The sequence below is a fragment of the Brienomyrus brachyistius genome, chromosome 2 (assembly GCF_023856365.1).
Source record: "Brienomyrus brachyistius isolate T26 chromosome 2, BBRACH_0.4, whole genome shotgun sequence".
Taxonomy (NCBI): domain Eukaryota; kingdom Metazoa; phylum Chordata; class Actinopteri; order Osteoglossiformes; family Mormyridae; genus Brienomyrus; species Brienomyrus brachyistius.
The window spans coordinates 48,323,554-48,345,766 of NC_064534.1; the positions used below are offsets into that span (position 1 = coordinate 48,323,554).

Here is a 22,213-nt window from a genome sequence, read left to right on the forward strand (position 1 = left end):
GGCACAGACAATACAGTAAATGTTTTTCATAAATATTAAAGTAACCACACACAATACACCTGAACTGCAGCCCTCTGGACAGCAAATTTGAAGCGGCGCAGGTACCCACATGCACAAAATCGCTCCGTCATCCAAACATATTCTCAGCCAAGATACACTAGGAACAAAATCCTGACAAACTCCAATAAAGTACAGTTCATTAATGAGTGAAGTTCGCTGAGGCTTTATGCGAACATTATCTGTTTACGTCCCTTAGTTTTCACCCTGGTCAGAAAATAGATGGATAGATTATTGTAAATGAACCGTTGTTATAGCAGGACAGTGTAACATCCATTTTCAGTTATTCTATAGACAAGCTATTTGTGGTGATACCCAAGCAAAAACTGGGTGACATTCAGCTTACGGATGTTCATTTTTCTTAATAGCAGCTTCTATTTTCTTGCTGAATTACAGCTAGTGAAAATATGTGTAACCATATTAAATGTTAACATCTTTGTAGTATGACTATATTATACAAACTTAATTAATGCTTCGGCATACCAAGAAATTTTGGACAATTCTGTGCTTCCCGCTTTGTGGGAACAGTTTGGGGAAGGTCCTTTTCTGTGCCAGCATGACTGCCCCAGTCCACACAGCCAGGTCCATAAAGGTATGGTTGAGTGAGTTTGATGTGGAAGAAGTTCACTGGTCCACATAGAGCCTTGACCGCAACACTACGAAACACCTTTGGGATGAGCTAGAACGGAGATTGCGAGCCAGACCTTCACATCCAACATCAGTGCCTGGCCGCACAAAAACTCTGGATGATGGGAAAAAATTCCCACACACACACTCTAAAATCTTGTGGAAAGCCGTCCCAGAAGGGCGGCAGCTGTTACAGCTGCAAAGGGGGACTAACTCCATACCGATACCCAAGGATTTATCCATATATCAAAATATACAGAAATGAACTGGGCATAGTACAACAAGATACCAAAAGAAACAAAACTAAGTTATGATCGGAAACGACAGAAATTACAACAGGATTTTGTGACCCAGCTAGTCCCGCCCTGACGCCGCATGAGCGCTCAATGCCGGGTCGCAGCAGCCACATCCAGCCGCACGGCTGTGACATGCGCACTGACTTTGCTGCAGCCCAGCCTGGTCTTGCACAGCAAAATTTGCGGACTGCTATGGAGCCGCCTGAGTTTTAGTTACATGCTATCAACGGAGAGCTTTGAGCAAAGAAAATGGACGAGTGCTGGTGGCCGCCTCAATAGCGATCCGTGGGAGTTTGTTAATAACGCGAAAGGCAGTCCTGCGAAATAAACGAGGAGGGCCTGCGGGAGGAACTCTGCTGGAAGGAAATAGAGGAGAACAGGAACGGCATTGTCGAGGGTGGGAGGCAGTCATGGAAGATTTTGGGTCGGCGATGGAGAAGAATGCGACCGAGCTGACTGTCATGGACGTGTACGACATCGCCGCAGTGGTGGGACAGGAGTTTGAGAGGATCATAGACCAGTACGGCTGCGAAGCGCTCTCAAGGCTTATGCCCAAGGTTGTGCGAGTGCTGGAGATCCTGGAGGTACTGGTCAGCCGCAACAACATCAGCCCGGAGACGGAGGAGTTGCGTCTGGAACTGGATCGCCTGCGGCTAGAACGGATGGACCGGCTGGAGAAGGAAAAGAAGCACCAGAAGGTCCCGTATTTCCCCGAACCAAAGTATCTGCACACATGAGAATAGTGCCCCGGCATTTCTAGCGCACTCCCCTCAGACTCTTGCTTTTAATTTTCCGATAGGCATTAGTATATTCCTTGGATCGCACGGAAACATTGGCTCACGTCGATACCGGTGCGGTCATTGTTTATTTTTAGAATCTATATATAAAATTTTATTTAATCTTTGTGAATATTATCTTTTCTCATACCAACAAGTGATCCACAAAGCAATACCAATGACAATGAATCAACAGGAAACTATTTTTGAGTATCCGCTCAACACTGATATATACACAGACCACGAGTTTTCGAAAACTTTTGGGCAATTTACGAGTAATGACAGCTCCTCAGCTGCAGATTAACCTGTTTTAAAGTTATTGTTTAAATGCGGCGCGGTGTTTCAGTTGTAGTGATTATGAATTTTTAAAACAGCTTGGCTCCTCATGTAAAACTGAGCATTAAGATAATGAATTCATTATTCTAAGCCAATATCGTTATTTATTGTTTTTATATATCATATATAGGCCCTAATAAGCCATATCGAACGTGATTTTATTTTTGGATCTGCGTTGTTATAGCTTCTTCATGCGATGTATTTGGCATATTTCTGGCTGGCTTTCCAGCCGCTCACATGATCGTAATAAAATATGACTCAAAAACAATCTGGAGTTTGAGAAAGAAAATCGAAAATTCGACCAGATCGTGGCGATCCCTTTTTAACTTCTCAGGGAGACTCAATGAAGGTCTGATTATGGCGGAAAAATTAAATTTGTTATTTGCTTTCAGGTAGGTCTATCTCAAGAGAATCTTTGAAAAAGTTCCCATTTAAATTGTTGCGAGGTCATAGTTCCTATTCAGTACTATACCAGAAAAAAAACAACGGCAAGTTGAAAAGTTGTGCCAGATTGAATATTGCGATTGACAGAATAATTGTGTTTGATAACAAATGCTGACCGTATCAATGACCGCATTCTGTCCGGGAGAACGATCGTTTGAGGGACTGCTCTATTGCTTTGCAGTGTAACTGTGCAGGCCTGGGTGTCAAAATAATCCAGTTAACTGGTGTTATATTACCGGTTTCTGGCTAGTGCGGATCCCTTGTGTTGTATCACTTGCATGAACCTGCAGCTTGTGTGCCCTGAAAAACCAAGAAGCTTGGGACCACTGCTCCCCATTTAACACGTAGGAGCTGGAGCTGGTGGAGGATGTGTGGAGGGGAGAAGCCCAGGACCTGCTGTCCCAGATTGCCCAGCTGCAGGCCGAGAACAAGAGCCTGCTCAACAACCTCTCCTACAAGGACTGCCCATTGTCTGAGGAGGACCTGCAGAGGCAGGAAGGTATGGCTGAGGAACTGTCTGCATCTGCTGCGGTGTCATTGTTGAGGGAACCTGGACTTTGGGTCTAGGGGTTTCAAGCTTTAGTTCCCATGAGAAGCAAAGCTGTTAAATTCCTGAGTGACGAACTTAACCTGAATTTAAAAAATAAAAAAAAAAACAACCATCTGGTGCAGCTGTGTAAATGTGACAGGTTATAAAACAAGTATCTGTCATCAGGTTCCTTGTTGGGTGACATCTGGGTCATATATGGCTGCTACAGAGGTGATATAGACACTGGCGCAAATTGAGATTTTGAATGTTAGCCATAAGCAAGGTAATTTGAAGTTCTGAAAGACTATCTCTGACTTCAGGTATGCGCTTCCACCCAGTGTTACTCATTTTTGTTGATGACTTTCCTTTATTTGCCAAGCTTGATGTTACCAACAAGACATGTCATGGCTGCTAGCCAGCTTCTTTAGTCTGCTAAATAGCCTTCCAGGAGTTCTGCACTCATATTTTATGCTTCATATCAGAGCATGCTTATATGCTGCACCTTGACCATTCCACCTGTTACCAAGGCGTTTTCATTTTGTCATACTTTTCCTCTTGGTGTCATGTGAAAGAGCTAAGGAAGAAGGGTTATTGGAGGTGACTAGCATTTACGAAGGGACACGAGGAGGCTGAAAGCAGTGTTTATTCGAGGGCCTGGACTGGCGACTTGCTGAGTAGTGAGCTTTTCCCTTTGGCTGTTCAGGAAGCCTTATCGATCGATGACAGTCCTTTGTTGTCCTCTAAATGATGAGTGTGCGGGGGGTGAGTTACGTCATTTTCACCAAACGCGCCGGATGAGCAGGACATTGAGAGGACCTATTGTCATACTCGCTTGATTGCACAGACAACACTCGTACTCGAGAGATGATGTGTATATTCAAGAGAAAAGGCGTTTCTCTTAGTGAATAATGCAAGACCAATTAATGAACATGTCGCCACCAGAGTATCAATGACCCAAGGGAGCTTTTTTGGGGAACTTCAGCCATCATGTAATGCTGACCTGCTCAAAGCACCAAGAAGACCATTATTATGTCATCAGCTTATATCCAGGGATTGTTACAGCTAAAAGCCATGGACAGTATGATCATAAAGATCCCATGATGATGAGTTATAGGTTAACTCCCATCGTCTGGTATCTGTAGGTGTCTTGTGACCAGAGTGGTGTTAGTATAACGTTTACCATCCAAGTGTATGTTTGCATATGTTTGCAAATCTCCCTCAACATGACTGGTAAACAGAGGAGAATCATGTCGAGTGTGTCTGTGTGTGTCTGTGTGTGTGTGTGTGTCTGTGTGTGTGTGTGTGGGTGTGGGTTTGCATAGATAACATTTTGGAACCAAAATCTCCTCAAAGTGCGGTAAAACCTCAAACCTCCTTACTTTGGGGGACATTTTTCAGATCCTCACTTGGATAACCTCTATTTTATAAAAATCTGTGAAGGCAATGAAGTAAAAATGGCAAGTCTTGTATTTTGTTTGATTACTTTTGGTTAGGGTTAGGGCTGGATAGGGGTTAAGAAATGAATGAAAGGTTCCTATTTAGATAGGTACTCCTATGTGTGTGTGTCTGTGTGCGCATATGTGTGTGTGTCCGTGTGTATGTGTGTGTGAGTGTGTGTGTCTGTGTGTATGTGTGTGTATATCTGTGTGTGTGTGTGTGTGTCTGTGTGTGTGTGAGTGTCTGTGTGTGTATCTGTGTGTGTGTTGGTTATGTGGCCCTCAGAGAGAGATCTTCTTAGTGTGATGTTTGGCAGTGGAGAGAACTTTAAGGTCGAAATGAATCCATGTGTCTCTCGTGCTTGGGTAGCCTATATTTATCCTCACAGTCAAAGGCATATCGTGGAAACTTTAAATTGGGTCGTCTCTATATTTGTCATCCTGCAATGGTGTCTTGCTTTCCCAATTACATTTGGAAAGTGCAACAGGATAAATAACTGCTATCATACCTGCTCCAGCACGCATTTGGCAAAACTTGCCTTAAAAGCCAGTCATGCAGGTTCTGTCTTTTAGGTGCCATCAGTGACCAAAAATATGTGCACATGTGATTTATAGTAAACTTGAACAGGGAAATGTATTTTGTTTGCTATATTTTCAACTTTTGCAGTGGCCATTTTGTCATATGTGGGATCTTCTTGTATCTTTCTTATTTATTTAATGAAATAAGCCCAGATGAGCAACAGAGAATGGATGAATGAAATGGATGGAATTTCTTAAGGAAATTCAGCAGGGCGGCTCAGAGGACAGCAGACCGGCTCAGAGGACTGCAGGGCGGCTCAGAGGGCAGCAGGGCGGCTCAGAGGGCAGCAGGGCATCTCATAGAGCAACAGGGCGGCTCAGAGTACTGCAGGGAGGCTCAGAGTACTGCAGGGAGGCTCAGAGTACTGCAGGGAGGCTCAGAGTACTGCAGGGAGGCTCAGAGGACAGCAGACCGGCTCAGAGGACAGCAGACCGGCTCAGAGGACAGCAGACCGGCTCAGAGGACAGCAGACCGGCTCAGAGGACAGCAGACCGGCTCAGAGGACAGCAGACCGGCTCAGAGGACAGCAGGGCATCTCAGAGAGCAACAGACCGGCTCAGAGGACAGCAGACCGGCTCGGAGGACAGCAGACCGGCTCGGAGGACAGCAGACCGGCTCGGAGGACAGCAGACCGGCTCGGAGGACTGCAGGGCGGCTCGGAGGACTGCAGGGCGGCTCAGAGGACTGCAGGGCGGCTCAGAGGACACAGTAGCCTCGAACCTGCAGAGCTGAGGGTTTCAACAGTGGCCCTCTCCCAAATGGACCTCTTCCTGTACCAGACCCCACAGAATCCTTAGTAAAACTTTTTGTTCTAGTGTTACTCGTAAATCATATATCACTGAAAGTAATGTAGTGACATAACTAGCAAAATTAAAATTACACGGTTTGCACCATTAAATTGAAAATATTGTATGCATATTTACATTTAGCGAGTTTCATGTGGCTAAAATGAAACTAATAGTAAGAAAATGCAGTTCAAAGTAAAAACATTTAAAAACTACATCAACACTTATTTTTAACATTAAACTTTACCGTTAAGCCAACATGAGAAGCTACATTAAAGGGTTAGGTTTTCATAATAATTAACAGCCGAAATGATGTACAAGTAGAGGAATACAATTGTAAAAACACTCATTAATTAAATACTGTAAAAATAAACAGAAACAACGACACAATTATTTCAGCACTTACCAAACATCTCCGCTAATTCAGAAGTTTCCTCTCCTGGTCTTCAAAGCTGCACACTTGTGAATCACTTCATCAAAATGAATACCTTTTGCCAACTCACAAGACCGGAAAGCCTTGAACGCCCCATGGTAGATCAGATAGTTCTGTGTTCCTTTCAGCTTTGAAAACTCCTCTCGCATGAAGTCACAGAAATTTTTAAATGACTAAAAAAGTTAATTTAAGATGTAGTTATATTTCTAAATATATATCAAGAAATGTCTGTTTCTTCATTTAGTTATACATTTGAGTGTATAATCAGTAATTGTTATATAGTTTATAGTTTATTATCAAATTTAGTCATAGAATTATATGTGATAAATATAGTTGTAAATTGCTTTCATGTAGAATTTCTTAGATTATATGAATACTAACAATAATTGTTTTGTAAAATCTTTTTTTTAATGAATAAGTGTCCTTTGGTTGATGAAAGCCGCTATATAAATTAAAATTGTCATTGTTCAGTTACTATATTAGTAGCAATATTATTAATGACTGAGTGGAAGCAGTTTCTGGGAAACCTTTTTTTTGATTTTTCTACTTCATTCTCAAAAATGTTATTAATATAGGTACATAGATACTAATTACCACAATATTGTATTTGGCATTACACCAGAAAAGTTAAAGTCAGTGAAACATCAGCAGCAATGTAAACAATAGATTGTGAAGACAACGCCACGTGAATAGAAGCATCATTGTAATTCGTTAATAATAATAACAAATTACTTCAGTGCTTCAGAAGATTCCAAAAGTGAATTAGCATGGAGTTTTAGACTTGTAGGAATGGAGGGGGGGGGGTGATGATGGCGGAAATTTGCTGATTCAGTTAATGGTTCCTTATACCTGATCACCGGTATCCCCTGGAGTGGTTTGCACCCCCCTAGTGATGCCACTGGGATTGAATGCCTGCTCCGCGTGGGGGGTTTACATGTTCTCCCTGTGTGCGGATTTCCTCCAGGGTCTCTGGCTTCCTCCCACAGCCCAAAGACATGCAGTTTGGCTAATTTGCGTCTTGTGCTCTGCGATGGACTGGCATCCCTTACTGTGTCCTGTGCTGTCTGGAATGGACTCCAGGCCTCTCATGAGCCTGATGAAGATAAGCAGTTAGAAGATGGATACATTTTTAAAAGCAACAATTTACATAGAACATGAGCCTCTTATTTGGAGCATCACCAAGGTTGTTACAGCAGTGCATTGAGAGAAGATGAGGCATCCAGTCCATGTGTCAATAATGCATGTGTGTGGCAGTGCTGTGACTGAGAGAAATGCGACCAGATGCCGGTTTCTCCGCACAGGCATGTCAGAGAGGGAACGGCAGGTGATGAAGAAGCTCAAGGAGGTGGTGGACAAGCAGAGGGACGAGATCCGGGCGAAGGACCGGGAGCTGACGCTAAAGAACGAGGATGTCGAGGCTGTAAGACCAGCATCTCTTGCCCTCCTCATAAATGACACTGAGAACAGAGTGGGAGGGGGGAGATGGCAACACCAACGAAGCAAGTCGTCTACCTGGGGGAGGTGGGATGTCAGTGTCGAATGCAGTCAAAGGAACAAAAATACTAATGCAACCTCTGTGTGCTAATGCAGTTAGCTGGTGACCTGACAAAGCAGAGCAAAGGTGCTAATTGATGCGACAGTGTGATGGGCGCAATCAATGACTGAAAGATCAACGTGTTGGTCATGATTGACTAGTTGGTGACCACTGTATATAATAAATAATAAGTATCTATTATGTTACTAATATCATATATACAAATATAAGGTTGTTTTAATAGGAATATTCAACGGCTTTAACAAAACCTTATAGTATAATATAAGAGTATAACGTTCCCACCTGACAGCCAGACCATGATTCCCATGGTCCGGCTCCTGCGCACGCAGGCATGTTTGTGAACACGTGTGTGTTCCTCCAGCTCCAGCAGCAGCAAAACCGGCTGATGAAGATCAATCACGATCTGCGGCACAGGATCACACTGGTGGAGGCGCAGGGCAAGGCGCTCATCGAGCAGAAGGTGGAGCTGGAGGCCGCCGCCCAGGCGAGGCAGCAGGAACTGGCAGGTCTGCGGCAGGAGGTGGCCAAGCTACGGGAACGCCTGCAGGGGGCGCTGAGTCAGAATGGCGAGGAGCCCTCAACGGCACCCCAGGTAACCGCAACATCAGGGGCTTACAGGTTTACATGTAAGGGCAAATTAGCGTTGAGCAAACAGGACTAGAGTCTTCTGAAGACTTCAAGGCCAAGAAAGTAGCTGATTTCCTGGGACATTTATTTGAAGTATGTCCCCTGGTGGCCAAAAGATGAATAAGGATGCAAAAGAATGCTGTATGTGAACTATGGTAACTCTCGGTCCTCTCCTAGCTAGATGGAGTCAGCAACCTCAGTGTTGACTGCATATATCTGGAGAGTAGTGTTGAATCATAAGCTGTCTTTGCTTGTCAACTCCTGATGGATCTCAGCTAAGAAATGTGCAGGATTTTGCTGATTTTTTTTGTATTGAGTTGCATGGTAAAACTAGTATAAGTGCAAAATACTGTTTATTATCATTGAAGGTGTTTTAGTTGAACAGGAAATTAGGGAAATCTTTGGAAATGAAGCAGTCCCCAAATGTATAAATGCCAAGAATCTCTTCTTCCCAATATGGGAACCGGATGCCTGTCCAACAGAGAACGGAACTTCAAAAAACATTATTTTTAAATCTTTATTCCTGTTTTAGTTTCAGTTGGACTCCAGTTTTCCTTATGACTGAGAGACATGCTTATTCTCTTACAATTTCAACAAACTGAGAAATGTAATAATTTTAGAAATGGCATAACAGGAGGGTTAAACAGGTTTATATAGTGTCAGTCTAAAAAGGCTGCTTAAGCTTTCGGTCCAAACTGCATCAGAGACTGATCTGAACGAGGCCACGCTGTGTTGTTACCTCAGATCTCAGAGGGGGCAGTTTCAGACCTTCAGGATTCCGTTTGGGCTGAGTGCCACACCAGTTCAGAATTCCTCTTGAAGGGCCCTGAAGCAGTGGATCACCTTTCCCTTCCCGCTCGCTTTGAGAACAGGAAGCCGAAGGAAGGGAGGGAAAATGTTGAGGATGAGGACGAGGCTGTGTTGCTATGGGTAACCGGTAGTGGCATCTCTCCTGGGTGGCACTTGCTGTGATCCTAACCCCCATGTAAGATGTAACGTTTTATCTTACCGAGATGACAGCTTTCCCTTTGTCTCCACCTACACTAGTGTGTATATTTGTGTGCATGGGTTTGACACTCCCAGCTAACATCAGAATGGAGTGTGTGTGTGTGTGTGTGTGTGTGTGTGTGTGTGTGTGTGTGGTCTAAACCCCCTAACTTCCAAGGTGTTTGGCGTACAGTTCCATGAAGAGTGGTTTGAACACTAACCCACAGTGTCTGGGATAAGTTCTGGCCACATTGTGACACAAACTCGCTTCCTGTGTTATCTTAGTGGGATGACATTTGTTCATTGAATGGACACCATTCATCCAGTGCAGTTTTCAGGGCTGTTGTGGCTGTTGTGTTTCTGAATTTAACTAGGCTTTCAATTGTTTGGTGCAGTATTGAACGCCTATGCTTAAATTAAATCCAGGCAAGCTTTAATAATTCTTGTTGCATATGACTGGAAAATAGCTGGCGCCCCCTTGAGGAAGCATGTACAACAGCAGCTGTAATCATTTTGTGCTATTTTATAGTAAAATGAGATTTTTCATTTTCACTTTTGATGTCACCACTGTACAGAGGTAACTCAGAGATCAGCATGCTTGCTACCGTGTGACCATCAACATCTGAATGTCTCGGCCCCTGAAATGACATTATGATGATCGCTGTTACCCACCAGGAGGCATTTTGTGAGGAGGAAATGCCAGAGGAGAAGAATGCTTTGGACTTGAAAGACCCCAACCGACCCCGCTTCACCCTCCAGGAACTGAGGGATGTCCTGCATGAGAGGAATGAGCTCAAAGCCAAAGTGTTCATGCTGCAGGAGGAGCTGAGCTACTACAAAAGGTGAGGCCATTATTGTCTTTAACCCATTTACATAGCTGGATATTTTTATTCAGGGAATTCAGGTTAAAATATTTCCAGAGTGTCCCTCTGGAGACTTGCAACCTGCAGGCCGTTCGGCAGATCCTGTCCTGCTTACTGGTAAACCGCCCTTTTAACACCCTTTCAATCTCTGTCAGTGAGGAAGCAGAGGAAGAGACAGCCCCCCCAGCCACAATGCCCTCCCCAGTAATGCGGCAGCGTCCCAATGTCCAGCCTGAGTCTGGGATCAAGCGTCTGTGAGTACAAATGATCGGTTACAGAGACACACACAGCACCCTTTGGACCAGCCAGATAAGTCTCTGTCCCTCACTGACCCTGACTGTCCCTGACTGTCCCTGACTGTCCCTGACTGTCTCTGACTGACCCTGACTGTCCCTGACTGTCTCTGACTGTCCCTGACTGACCCTTACTGTCTGTGACTGACCCTGACTGTCCCTGACTTACCCTGACTGACCCTGACTGTCTGTGACTGTCTGTGACTGTCCCTGACTGACCCTGACTGTCTGTGACTGTCCCTGACTGACCCTGAGTGTCTCTGACACATTTGTCACATGTATTGCTTTGACACTCACTGAAAGTGGAATGCTGATGGGCCTGCGATGCTGCTCTGAGAGGATATGCTGAAGGGAGACTCACTGAAGTGCTGCCAGACATTAAATACAGACCTGTTTTGATGAGAGCATAGACCAAGCAGTGGTTTGGCAGGGGTGTAACGACACAATCTACTCGCAATTCTGTTCGACAGACAATTCAGGGCTCGTTCTTCGATAAGACAAACTAAGATCTCACATTTACATTTACAAAGAAAAAGCCGTTTTCAAACCTTTTCTTTTTTCTTGCATTTTTTTTTCATTATTCTGCAGACGTCAATGTGAATAGCAAAAGTTAAATCTAGAGGAAGAACTAAGATATGCCTGTTGCGCCCTCTTGTGGTGACATTAATATACGATTTTGTGCCGTGGGCCATTGTTACACCCCTGCAATGTGTCATATTTTTGAATCACAAAATATCACGCCACAGTGCATTGTTACACCCCTAAATTTCAGTGACTGTTCTCCCATCAGGAGCCCCTCCCTGTTTTCCTCTCAAAGCTCTGATTGGTTAATTAGTCGACAAAGTGTTCATTTTGTCTGTGACACAGACAATGAAATGCCAGCGAAGGTCAGACTGACTCCTTCAAACCTGTTTACCGTTTGCTGAAACCAGACAATCGCTAACCGAATGGGAACAGCCCCATTGTTTCTACATTTACACAAAGATGTTTACAGTGTTTCTCAGCACTGAAGTGACATCATATTCCAGACTCTCCTTGACCAGCCCAGGCCTAAGGCTGTAGATACACCTTCCTGATAGGATTCCACCTTCTGGGTAAGACTAGCTAAAGTCAAGGTTGGTCGTCAGATGATTCAATTGCTCGTTTTCTACAGCAGTAAAATTTTCCTTTTTTTTTTTTTTTATCGACTGCTAGCATTCAAGTGAAGACCAGACATCCACATCTAAATATATTTAAAATTACAAAACTTTCCAGAGGATTTATTTACTCTATCGCCTGACATTATATTTCTGAAATAGTCAAATCCCGTTAAGTGGGCTTTGTTGTCATATTCATGCATATACAAATGACACAGGATAATGTTCCCCCAGGACCACAGTGTGACGTACAGACTGGAAGTGACAGGAGAAGGAGGGATGCAAAAGAATTTTTCAAAATCTCAGGTCACAGTGCGAAGATGGGCGGGGGTGGGAGGGTTAGCATAATGTAGCGACAAAAACATTAAAATGAAACAATAAAATATCAGTATGCTGGCAATAGTAAATTGACCAGAGCCTGTGGAGGGTGGGAGGGGTATGATGTGGTATTTTTAGGTTCACAAAGGTGCTGAATGTAATCTATACGCCGTCATTGCTATATACCTAAGCCACAGTCTGCTAGTCCGCTGCAGATAAGCAAGGTGGCAGTGACAGTGGGTGTCTTTCTATAACTTCTTTTTTGGCCTCTTTTCATAGCGGCATGATGACAGCTACCTTATTTTTTACATTATTTCCATTTTTTTCACCATACTAAATATATATGTCAAAAACTAACTTTACAGTGACTCTTGTACTTGGTTATCCCTTTTACTGATTTGGTAATGTGATCAGGACAGTCCTGGTTTCTGGCAAAATCTAGGGCTGTAATTCAGGAACTACTAAGTTATTCATGTCTATTAGGTTTAGGGTTAGATTGTAATATGCATAGCATCATGTTATGCTGTAAAGCGCTTTGAGACAATGTAATGTTGTGATAACGCGCTATGCAAAAATAAATTAGTATTTGTATTAACACTCTGGTAACGTTTAAGGTTGTAGTAAAATAAAATAGCTATTGTTGAAGATAAGATAACGATGTTTTGGAAAATAATTGTCATATTTTAATTGTTTATGTATTTCATTTAGGGAGTTTCAGGTTTTGCTGAAAAAAGGTGTCAGGTGGTATTGTGCCAATTGTATATTGTTTTGTTTGTATTATTTTAATATTATATATTTATTTGTGACAAATAGGGATGCACATTCCTGGAATTTTCAGAGGAGGAAATATTCATGGGAATATTTGGAAAATATTGAGGAATTTATATTTTCCTGTGTACATACTTTTGTCAAACATATAAAAACTAAGTATGGTAATAAAAAGAGAGAGAATTTCATTTCATTTAAATTTAACTTAACACTTTATTAAACACAAACACATTTCCCTTTTCTTGAACACTAACACATGCCTGGATGGATTACTTGAGGAGTCGTTGATTAGTTTTCTGAACATTATATATCCACTTTTACAGTATAATTTAATATTTTAAAAAATTAAAATATTACCATGGCTTGGCCATCACACTGTCTGGTGCAGACTCTAGCATGTGCACATTTAAGTGGTGAAAAGTAGAGACCAAAAGTAGCCAGAAAACCACAGTGCATTACTAATTCCCATCTGGAAATTTTCCACCCCTTTGCAATCCTAATGACAAAAACTACACAACCAGATTTATGGGGAAACGAAAAGGATGGTATGTGTTGGTGATACTGCACCACTGTCCATGTTCACGAAAGCCTATTTCTCTGCTTATCCCTTCATTGTCAGTGCGATAAAAATTCAAATGGTTTTCACCCTTTATGCATTAATATATCCAGGATATTTTAATGCTGCAAAAGTCTGCCATAAATTCATTTCATATGAGGAAAAACAGACAAAGGGTCTCTCAGGAAAATGTAGGAAGGCGTGAATGATGGGGGTTTCTGTAATATGTTTATTTTTACATGAAATGAAGATCGTTGCTTAATAAGGTGAGTAATTAAATAAAGTGGCTCCCAAAGCTATCAGCTGTGCTAGGCCTGACCGTCCGGGAGGAAGGTTAGTTTCTAATGTGGTTTTATAGTGTCTGTTTGATGTGCCAAGCCCTGCTCTGTGTGTTTGTGTAGGTTGTTAGTTCATGGCTCATCTCAGGCCTTGTGATTTCTGTAGGTTTTAGGTTCAATGACCAGCCCACTTCAGTTGTACCTCCTCCCGCACATTAATGCCAACATGTTCCTGTGATTCCCACCGCATCTGTCATCTCACTCTCGCTCACCTCTCCCTGTCTGTGCTTCTCTGGACAGGATATTTACAGCCATAATGCCGATGGTGGCGGCTGGATTGATTCCAGATGACCCCACTTTACAGCCAATCAGAAGACTCATTTCCTTTGTATGACAATCGTTTTTTTTCTGTGTTGTTGCCCTTTTTAAACGGAGCATTCTTACATTTTTAACTCACCCCACTCTGCATGTTATTGGCAATTAGAGGCATATGTCACAGATGGGGTATTCTGATTGGCTAATTGCTGGGTGTCTGTCTGTTAGCAGTAGAACAGCCTTTGGAACGAAAGCCACTCAGAATGACCCCATCATTCAGCTCCTGCCATTTCCTGGTGCTTGGTAGCAGATCCTGTTTCTTGCTTCCCTAAGTGTTCAAGCGCTGATAAACATAACAAGAGCTCAGTCTCAGCGAAAGACGTATTAATGGCAATATGCAAAAGGTAGTTATTAAATCCAGTCATAAACCGTGACGTGATACCCGATTGGTGCTAGATTTTATATACAGCATAGAAGAAGCCAGGCTTTACTGGTTACCAGTGGTTGTTACTGACATACTGACACATTTGATAGCCTCCCCACTGACCTGGCCTGTTGTACTGGGACAGACAGACACCTGAATTAACACCCACTATTGATGTGATGGTAAGCCAGCCCCCCACCCCCCACTGACAACCAGAACATTGTGGAGATTATTTATGAGGTTCTCAGCTATTCCTATGATTATCCTAAATGTGCCCTAACTATTTGGAATATTTCTGCTGATCTTCACCACCTTATTATGAAAATTCTGATCTTTAGATGCGGATCTGCTGGTTGTGGAAAAGACGGAGTGGGTGGGGGGCCACATAAGAAAGGCTAAGTGCCGTGGTTTTACAGAAGACTTTTTAATTGGTGCTTGAAAGGATCTGCAGTGGATTAATTAGGGTCCAAGCAAGTAATTACAGCAATTATGTCCTGAGGATGGCTGATGGGCGCTCAGAGATGGAGGGCACTGTGAGCCACTTTGGGGAGAGGTGCCCCCCCCGGGTCACTTTGGTGTGTGTTCAGGTGCCCCTGCTCTCCTTCAGCCATGACTGTGTGAGAGACCTCTGTGCGGTCACTTTTCAGAAAAATCTTCATGGTTCCCTAGTATAGTGAAAACCTGCAGACACTGCAGTCCACTAGGACATACAAAGACCCTCAAGACAAGGGCATTGGTTTTGTCTGAAAATATGTTTGTCCCTGTGCACAGCTGAGTGGAATCTCGCCATGGCAGCAGCAGGCTGGTTGGCTGATGCTCTTAACATAACGCAATGTCACTAATCTGGTTATATGTTGACAAGAGGCTTCTGCACAGAACTTGCCCTCACTGTTGCTGTTTTCACAGTCTTTAGTAAATAACTGCTTTCCTACTTATTGCTTTAAAATAAATCCTTTGCACTTTTTTAATGGTTTCTAGTCCACGGGTTAATAACAACAGTAATGCCTATATTTACTGCTTAGAATTACATGCCTTTACTTGCTTTTTTTGGGTTTATCATTTGGCTACAAAATAGTTAACTTGCCTACCCCACTCTGCCCCTTCTTCTCTCCCCCAGGTTTAGCCTTTTCTCCCGGGACAAGAGACGAACCTCACAGAGGAACGTACGCTTTGAGGAGAGCCTGTGGGAAGGCAGAGGCGACGTGTACACAGAGCAGGCCCAGGAGGCTTTGCAACACCTGTAGCTGCAGAGCTCCATGGGTCTAGGCTTGACAACCACGTCCTGGGCCTGCAAGACTTAGCATTTGACTTTCGTACACCTACAACATGAAGGAGAGCTTTCCCTGTCTGCAAATAGCCAGGTTGACCACAAGGGGGCATGGAGGATACTAACTGCTTTAGAAGTACCATTAGCATTAAATAACTCCCATCGTCGAGTCCGTTTGCCTAGTACGCTAGGTGGGGTTGTGCTTTATTTGGGCATTATGTACGTTCATCAGTGACTTGTGTAGCATCTCCTCCTATTAGTGCAAATACAATACAGCAATGAAATGGGACCTGACCCGTGGTTATCGTGTTGGCCTATAGGAAAGCTGAGCATTAGAATGCAGCAGGGGTGCATTGTGGGAACACAAGAGGGGAAGTTTAAAGGAGCAGATGGTCGCTAGGGGAAAAGTAGGGCGGTGAGGGATTGTGGGAGTTTTGGGCAAGGAGCAGGAGAGCCTCCTAAATGTGGGTCATTAGAAGGAGAGCAGGACGGAGAATGAGGCCAGCTTATTCAGCAGACCTGAAATGGACAGACGGTTTGTGTGGTATTTCAGCTGGATAAACAGCACGGCTCCCTCTGCACGCTGCTGGTGGGCTGCTGCTGGTGGGCCGCTGCGTGATGAGCTTTAATGGATCCAGTTACAGTGAGAGAGCAATGGAATGACACATGGCTTGACATGGACGCCATTGGGCTCTGCCCTGTTCAGACCTATTTACTGCACTTGGCATGAGGCACTCATGCCAATTTCACCTACCCTACCCACCCAGGTTCATATCAGCTACATGTGGTGAGCACTGGATTCCTGATTCTTCTGTGTTGGTTTATGCAGGAACCACCGTGTACAGGGTGGGCTAAAAGTAGATCTTTATTTTACAAAGTCAAAGTCATAAAGTAGGTATACTACTTTAATTTTACAGCACTGATTGAGTCATATTTAGTCTCCTATGTGTTTGAAATGTCTTCCGTCAGTGTTGATACATTCCTGAAGCCTGTCCTTGTCACCTTGACACACTTCAGCACACAAAACAAGTTAGCATCCATGTCCCCAGATGCTTGTGAGATTAACTCCTTCAATTCATCCACTGTGTGGGGCTTCCTCTCGAAAATAATCTCCTTTACTACACCCAAAAAACGTCCATGGATGTCAGGTTGGGTGAACATGGTGGGCAGTTAATGCCGTCATGTCGTCCAATCCACCACTGTGGAAAGGTGTCGTCAGAACCGTATACCTACCTTAAAAACTATTTTGCAAAATAGAAATGTTACTTTATAAAATAGAACCTTTACTATGTAAAATGAAAGCTGTATACCTACCTTTTTGCCTGCCCTGTATAAGGCAAGGAACTACCAAGTCCATCTATCAAGCAATCCAGAGCCCTGGAGATGGGGGGGGGGGGGGTGGCGCCAAAACATTGGTTTGTTTTGAATCTCGAAAGAGGAATAGTCCTTTTATCATTGTTTGAAAAACAATCACTTTAGTCAATACAGTCCAAAGGCATTTGTTGATGACACTACAGAAGTGTTTATAAAAACCCATTTATATTTTCTTCTATACATTTTTTAAATGATTATTAATGTTTGCTCTCCATTGCTTTCTCACTTTGGTTGTAGAGTTACTTCAAATGAGTATTTTTGTTGTTTAAGCTCTTCTTTCACTTGTCTTGGGATATAATGAGATCCCCCGCGATTGTCAGCCATGTTGCTGTCGGCTTGTCGGGGGGGGGGGGGGGGGGGGGGCTTGTGCCTGTGAATCGCACACAGGGTTCCTTTGTAACCCAAACAAGTAAACTAAATAATCACTGTTTGACCTATAAACTTATGAAAACCTGGATATTTAAAAATGAGACGGGATAATTGAACACTGTGAAAACATCTCAAAAATAACCTTTTCAAAGGGATTTAAAGATGTTTTAAACTGTCAAGTTACACCATTTAAGAGTGAAGCAGTTTGATGAAACTGATCGACAGGCAGATCCACATTTAAAGGGAATGTTTCATACTTGTACATCAGTCCAGCAGAACAGTAATCATGCGAGAACAGCATTTGAATTAGGCTTCCCTGAACCCCAGCCCAGCTGTGTTTTCCTTCAGTGGCTCGATCAGTGTATCCATTGTTACATATTTTTAAAACATCTGCAGGCTCCGCTTCAACTTACTTTGTACAAAATAAATCTGAAGGCTATTTAAATTTGCTTTTCAGGTTACTCAAGTGCCATCAGTTCTCTGTATAGAAATCTATTGACTGGCATTGATTTGTATTCAATTTATGTGCCTTGAAAATATTGTTTGCAAAAAAAATAACAGTATTGCTTCCAGCTGTGATTTTGCAATAAATTTCCCATGTTTTAATGTCTGTAGGTTTGTACTCATTGTTTATGTAACATCATATCACCTGTGCAATAATATATGTGATTCATTACATCATGGCACTGAGGTCAGTTCACTATTCTTTGTTTTCTTTTTTTAATAAGCTACAATTTTTTGTTGCGCTTCCTCATACCAGCTACTGGGTATCTGTCCTCTTTAAGGAGCTGCCCACTGGCCCAACAGCAGAATAGCAGTCCAGTAATTGTATTACATTATTTCAACTGGTTACTTTGCTTACAGTTGTCTAACCCCAGGTGGTTCTCAATTCCAAGAACGCAAAGATCATATTTGTGGTCCTGGCAAGACTTGCCAACTAGCCTCCCAAGAATGAACACATCCCTGAGGTGGTAGGTCATGTGGTTGGTGTGGCAACTCACTGTGATCAGTGCATGCTCCTTACATCTACTCCTGTCAAACTGCAGGGGAATGGGTCCGTTACACTACACAATAATGAACTGCTATATGGTTTCTGTTGAACCAATCTTATCAGACATGCTCTCTATCACCTATTATTCTAAACTACATGTGCTGAGTCAGTCCCTGGGCTAGTTCAGTGGTTATTAAACTGTCAATATGCACCCACCCCCCGAGCTCAGAAAAATTTATCATGCCACCCCCCCCCCCCCCCCCCCCCCCCACGTAAATTTTAGTGTAGGTACTTTCTGCTGGACCTTGGCTTTGTGTTGCTAATGTAATTGTGACCTTGGTGTATACTTGAGTACCCCTGAAATAGAGTATCTCCTGTTTGGTAAGTGGGCCAGGAAAGAAAGGAGTTAGGAGACTTGACCAGTGTTTTGTGGGGGTCTCCCTAATCTACATTTCCTGAGCTCAGGTGATCAAACATGCAAATTCACTGTGCAGTCCCAGAGCGACCAGGCGGCACTGATGCCTGGTAGTCCTGCGCTGATTTACCACACAGTCTCTGAGTTGAATCATCCAAACAGACCCCTTCTCCCTGAACTAGAATGACCAAACGTGCCAGTAGTGTACTCGTTTGTAGCCACTTGCAGTCCCTGAACCCGGATCAAGCTGACGTTCTACTGTATCCGGGGAGATCATTTGTCAGCCAAAAGTGAATCCTAGCAATGTTACTGCCTGGGATGAACGGGGGTGTTTCTTAATATGCGTGCTTGACCGTACTTGTGTTCCCTCATACTCATTTTTCATCATCTTCCATTGCCGAAGACCAGTTCCAATACTAAGAACAGAAGTACAGAGGATGGTAAAGATCCCCAGATGTCGTTTTTGCCCCGTCCCAAATATCAAGGATCAAGTTGCATCCTCAAGAAACTAGACCAATCCCGTAATTGCTGGTTCAAATCCCATGAATGCCAAGAGTGATTCTACTCCGTCGGGCCCTTGAGCAAGACCCTTAACCTGCAATTGCTTTGTCCTGGGTATGATGTTAATGTACATCCAGCCCTATAAGGAGGTCCTCCAACTTACAGGGTTGATGGTAGGATTGGCTCTCCATGGTCCATTCAAACTTGTGTGGTGCTGAGGTATCACCCATCACATGGCTGTACTCAGGTTCTCATCCCATGGTTAGATGGAGCCAGTACAAGGATGGGACAACCAACATTGATCAATGTTAAATCTAGACAACATTCAAGCTAGCAAATGACATTTTGTTGAACCCTTGGCAAGTAGTAACCATGGATACATAGAATGTTGTGTGACCATGGAAGATGATGGGCTGCTGACCAGGTCTTCATATCCATACCTGTAAACCTGTGCTTTTCATTCCTATACATCCCAGGGCCTTAATTAGTCCCATTATAATTTTCCTTTTTCCTTTTGCCCAAGGAGATCCCAGCTCTCCCAGACAGAGCATGAAATTCCCCTGCCTTTGTTTTATTGGCAATGATCTGATACATATGGCTTTGATGAATAGGAGTTAAAGTAGTTAATTGCCTGTGTTAATTTACTGTGTAACATCCCTCAAATAGACAATACTGGGTTTAAATACCCAATTATTTCTTATAATGAGCAAAACACCTGAATTCTTTAGATGTACATTTCCAAAAAGAAAACCTTACAAACGTCCAAGCTAAGCTATTAAAACATAGATTTCTTCAAGTTCACATTAAGATCCCAATCAAATAATAATAATAATAATTTAATTTGATGAAAATTATTTGAATTAACTAACTTATTATTAGAAGTTTGCATCTAATTAGTCTAGCTCCATACCTACAAGAGAATAATCTCCATTAATCGGCCATTCACATTGCAGAGGGAATGAATGTACATGTATATCACCACCCCTAACTAACCAACTGCCTCCTATTGTCCCGAGGCGCGTTTTGCAAAAGCGTAGTTGCTCATTACTTAGCAGGAATCATGCAACTGAATTTAAGTTACTCGTTTAACTCGTTATTTCTCAAGAGCGTGCTGGTACACGACTATATCGCTAGGTGTCGCTTTAGGCTGTTATGATCCCGCTTATATCCATTTACATATAGCTATACTGTACTTGGAATTTATTCACGTATTGACGCATATACGTGTACGGTGTTCCCCAAGTTCTCCCGCGAGTCGCTACCGTGATGATGGATACGGGATCAGATGATGGATGGATCAGAAATTCTGTAAATTATTCACAAATTAAACATTAGCAACAACAACAATAGTAGTAGTAGTAGTAGTAGTAGTAGTAGTAGTAGTAGTAGTAGTAATAGCTTTATGAGTACTGTTCTTAATCGCTAATAGACTAAACACTAGTGAACACTACTCTACTTAGTAAACTTTATTACTATACCAAGTCACCTCACAAGGCAATTTCAATAATTCGCTTAGATCTCACATCTAAAACTAGTCACTTATGACGCACCATAATTAAAGGAGAATGTAATATATCTGTGTTCTTGATTTAGATTTTGATGGAGTTACAGCTCTACGTGAGTTTTAATACTCACGGCTAATAACGTTGTGTGGGGGGGGGGAGGAATAGGGCAGTTGCCCGATGGACTTACAGGTGCTGAAACACTGAAATACCCCAATAAAGCAACTAAAGTCTTTAGAACCATCGAGACACCACAGTGTCAATGAAATTAAACGCAACAAAGAATTTTTGTCTGAGTAAATGGAGCTGCAAAAAGCACATATTTGAAGATCTCTTGCTGCCAAATTTGCGTAGGAGTTGGCAGTGTAATAAGGAAAATAAATGGATTTTGTGGTTCAGATCTTGCATTCCTGTACTAAATGGCACTGAATTTACTGCAATACCTTGTGAAAATAAGTTCAAGAGAGGGAGGCATTTAGATAGGATAATGTCATATCACTGTTAATTGTTTGCAAGTAAAAACCTGTAGGATTAAAATCTGTGACACTTTCCCAATAGGTGAACAATAGCAGGATTTGAGAGAAAGCTGACTATAATTTCCCTCTGTCTCCTACTTCAGTGCTGAACTGAAAGGCTGAGGACTATTTTAACATTTATTCAGGTGACTTTTCTGTTCCTAAAATGGTGAATCTGATGTGAACCTTGCAGTGGGTTAAACAAAGTTGAGAATTCTGTATCTTGCCGTTCTTCCTTTCTGACCTAAACTAGCTGATGCTTTAGCTTTATGTGCCTATTAAGGTCTGATTAATTTTGGGTTGCTTTTCATGTGGTTGAATTTTAATATTTTAATGTTTATTGAGTTAACTCTGAAGAGGTTAGGCAGCCCTGATCCTAGAGTGCCGTTATCCAACATACATTTGCATTTATCCCATTTGACGAGTTACTATCTGCCTGAGATCAGGTGTGGGTCATCAGGCACCAGGTAGGCTGGAAATCTTACTGGATACCGGCACTCCAGGATCAGGGTAGCCTACCCCTGGGCTAGAGATTTGATAATGTGAAGTACCTCTCCAGTTCAAGGTCAGAAAATTAAATAATGCACAAGATGGCAAGATAGGGGTAAAATTAAAGGTCAGATTAATGTTGGGTTGTTTTCAGGATGGTTGAGTTAGCAGATCCTGGCCAACATATCTCCTTCACTTTTATGCTAGACATATAACAACTGAAAGGATTTGCTTGCATGGTAATGGGATATTCTGAGAAAGAGGGGAGACCAGCTTGGACGCTGGGAGTACACCCAGCCTGAGAGGACGTGCACAGAGGGTGGGCTGACCATTCCCTGTGAACTTTGTAAGTTCAAAGTTCAAGACAAGTT

At 42.8% G+C, this 22,213-nt stretch overlaps 1 protein-coding gene across 4 annotated transcripts; it reads left to right on the plus strand.

The window, feature by feature from the left end:
* The first annotated feature begins 914 nt into the window (after positions 1–914).
* On the plus strand, positions 915–18,039 carry rilpl1 (Rab interacting lysosomal protein-like 1). 4 transcript variants are annotated; one of them, XM_048977496.1, is made up of 9 exons: positions 916–1,678; positions 2,885–3,035; positions 7,601–7,719; positions 8,216–8,446; positions 9,226–9,411; positions 10,144–10,310; positions 10,487–10,585; positions 13,981–14,068; positions 15,537–15,674. In XM_048977496.1, the coding sequence occupies exons 1-9, from the start codon at positions 1,391–1,393 to the stop codon at positions 15,540–15,542; spliced, it is 1,335 nt and encodes a 444-aa protein (XP_048833453.1). In that variant the 5' UTR covers positions 916–1,390; the 3' UTR covers positions 15,543–15,674. The 4 variants fall into 4 exon arrangements, with proteins under 4 accessions (XP_048833461.1, XP_048833453.1, XP_048833444.1 ...); XM_048977504.1 differs by lacking the exon at positions 15,537–15,674 and having other exon boundaries at positions 915–1,678; positions 13,981–14,074; XM_048977487.1 differs by lacking the exon at positions 13,981–14,068 and having other exon boundaries at positions 918–1,678; positions 15,537–18,039.
* The last annotated feature ends 4,174 nt before the right edge of the window (positions 18,040–22,213 follow it).

Bases quoted from the DNA above. Each gene is read 5' to 3' on its own strand.
- rilpl1 (XM_048977487.1), top strand. From the start codon at position 1,391: ATGGAAGATTTTGGGTCGGCGATGGAGAAGAATGCGACCGAGCTGACT. The intron at 8,447-9,225 runs GTAACCGCAACA...TTGTTACCTCAG, and splicing joins AGCCCTCAACGGCACCCCAG to ATCTCAGAGGGGGCAGTTTC. The intron at 10,311-10,486 runs GTGAGGCCATTA...AATCTCTGTCAG, and splicing joins GAGCTGAGCTACTACAAAAG to TGAGGAAGCAGAGGAAGAGA.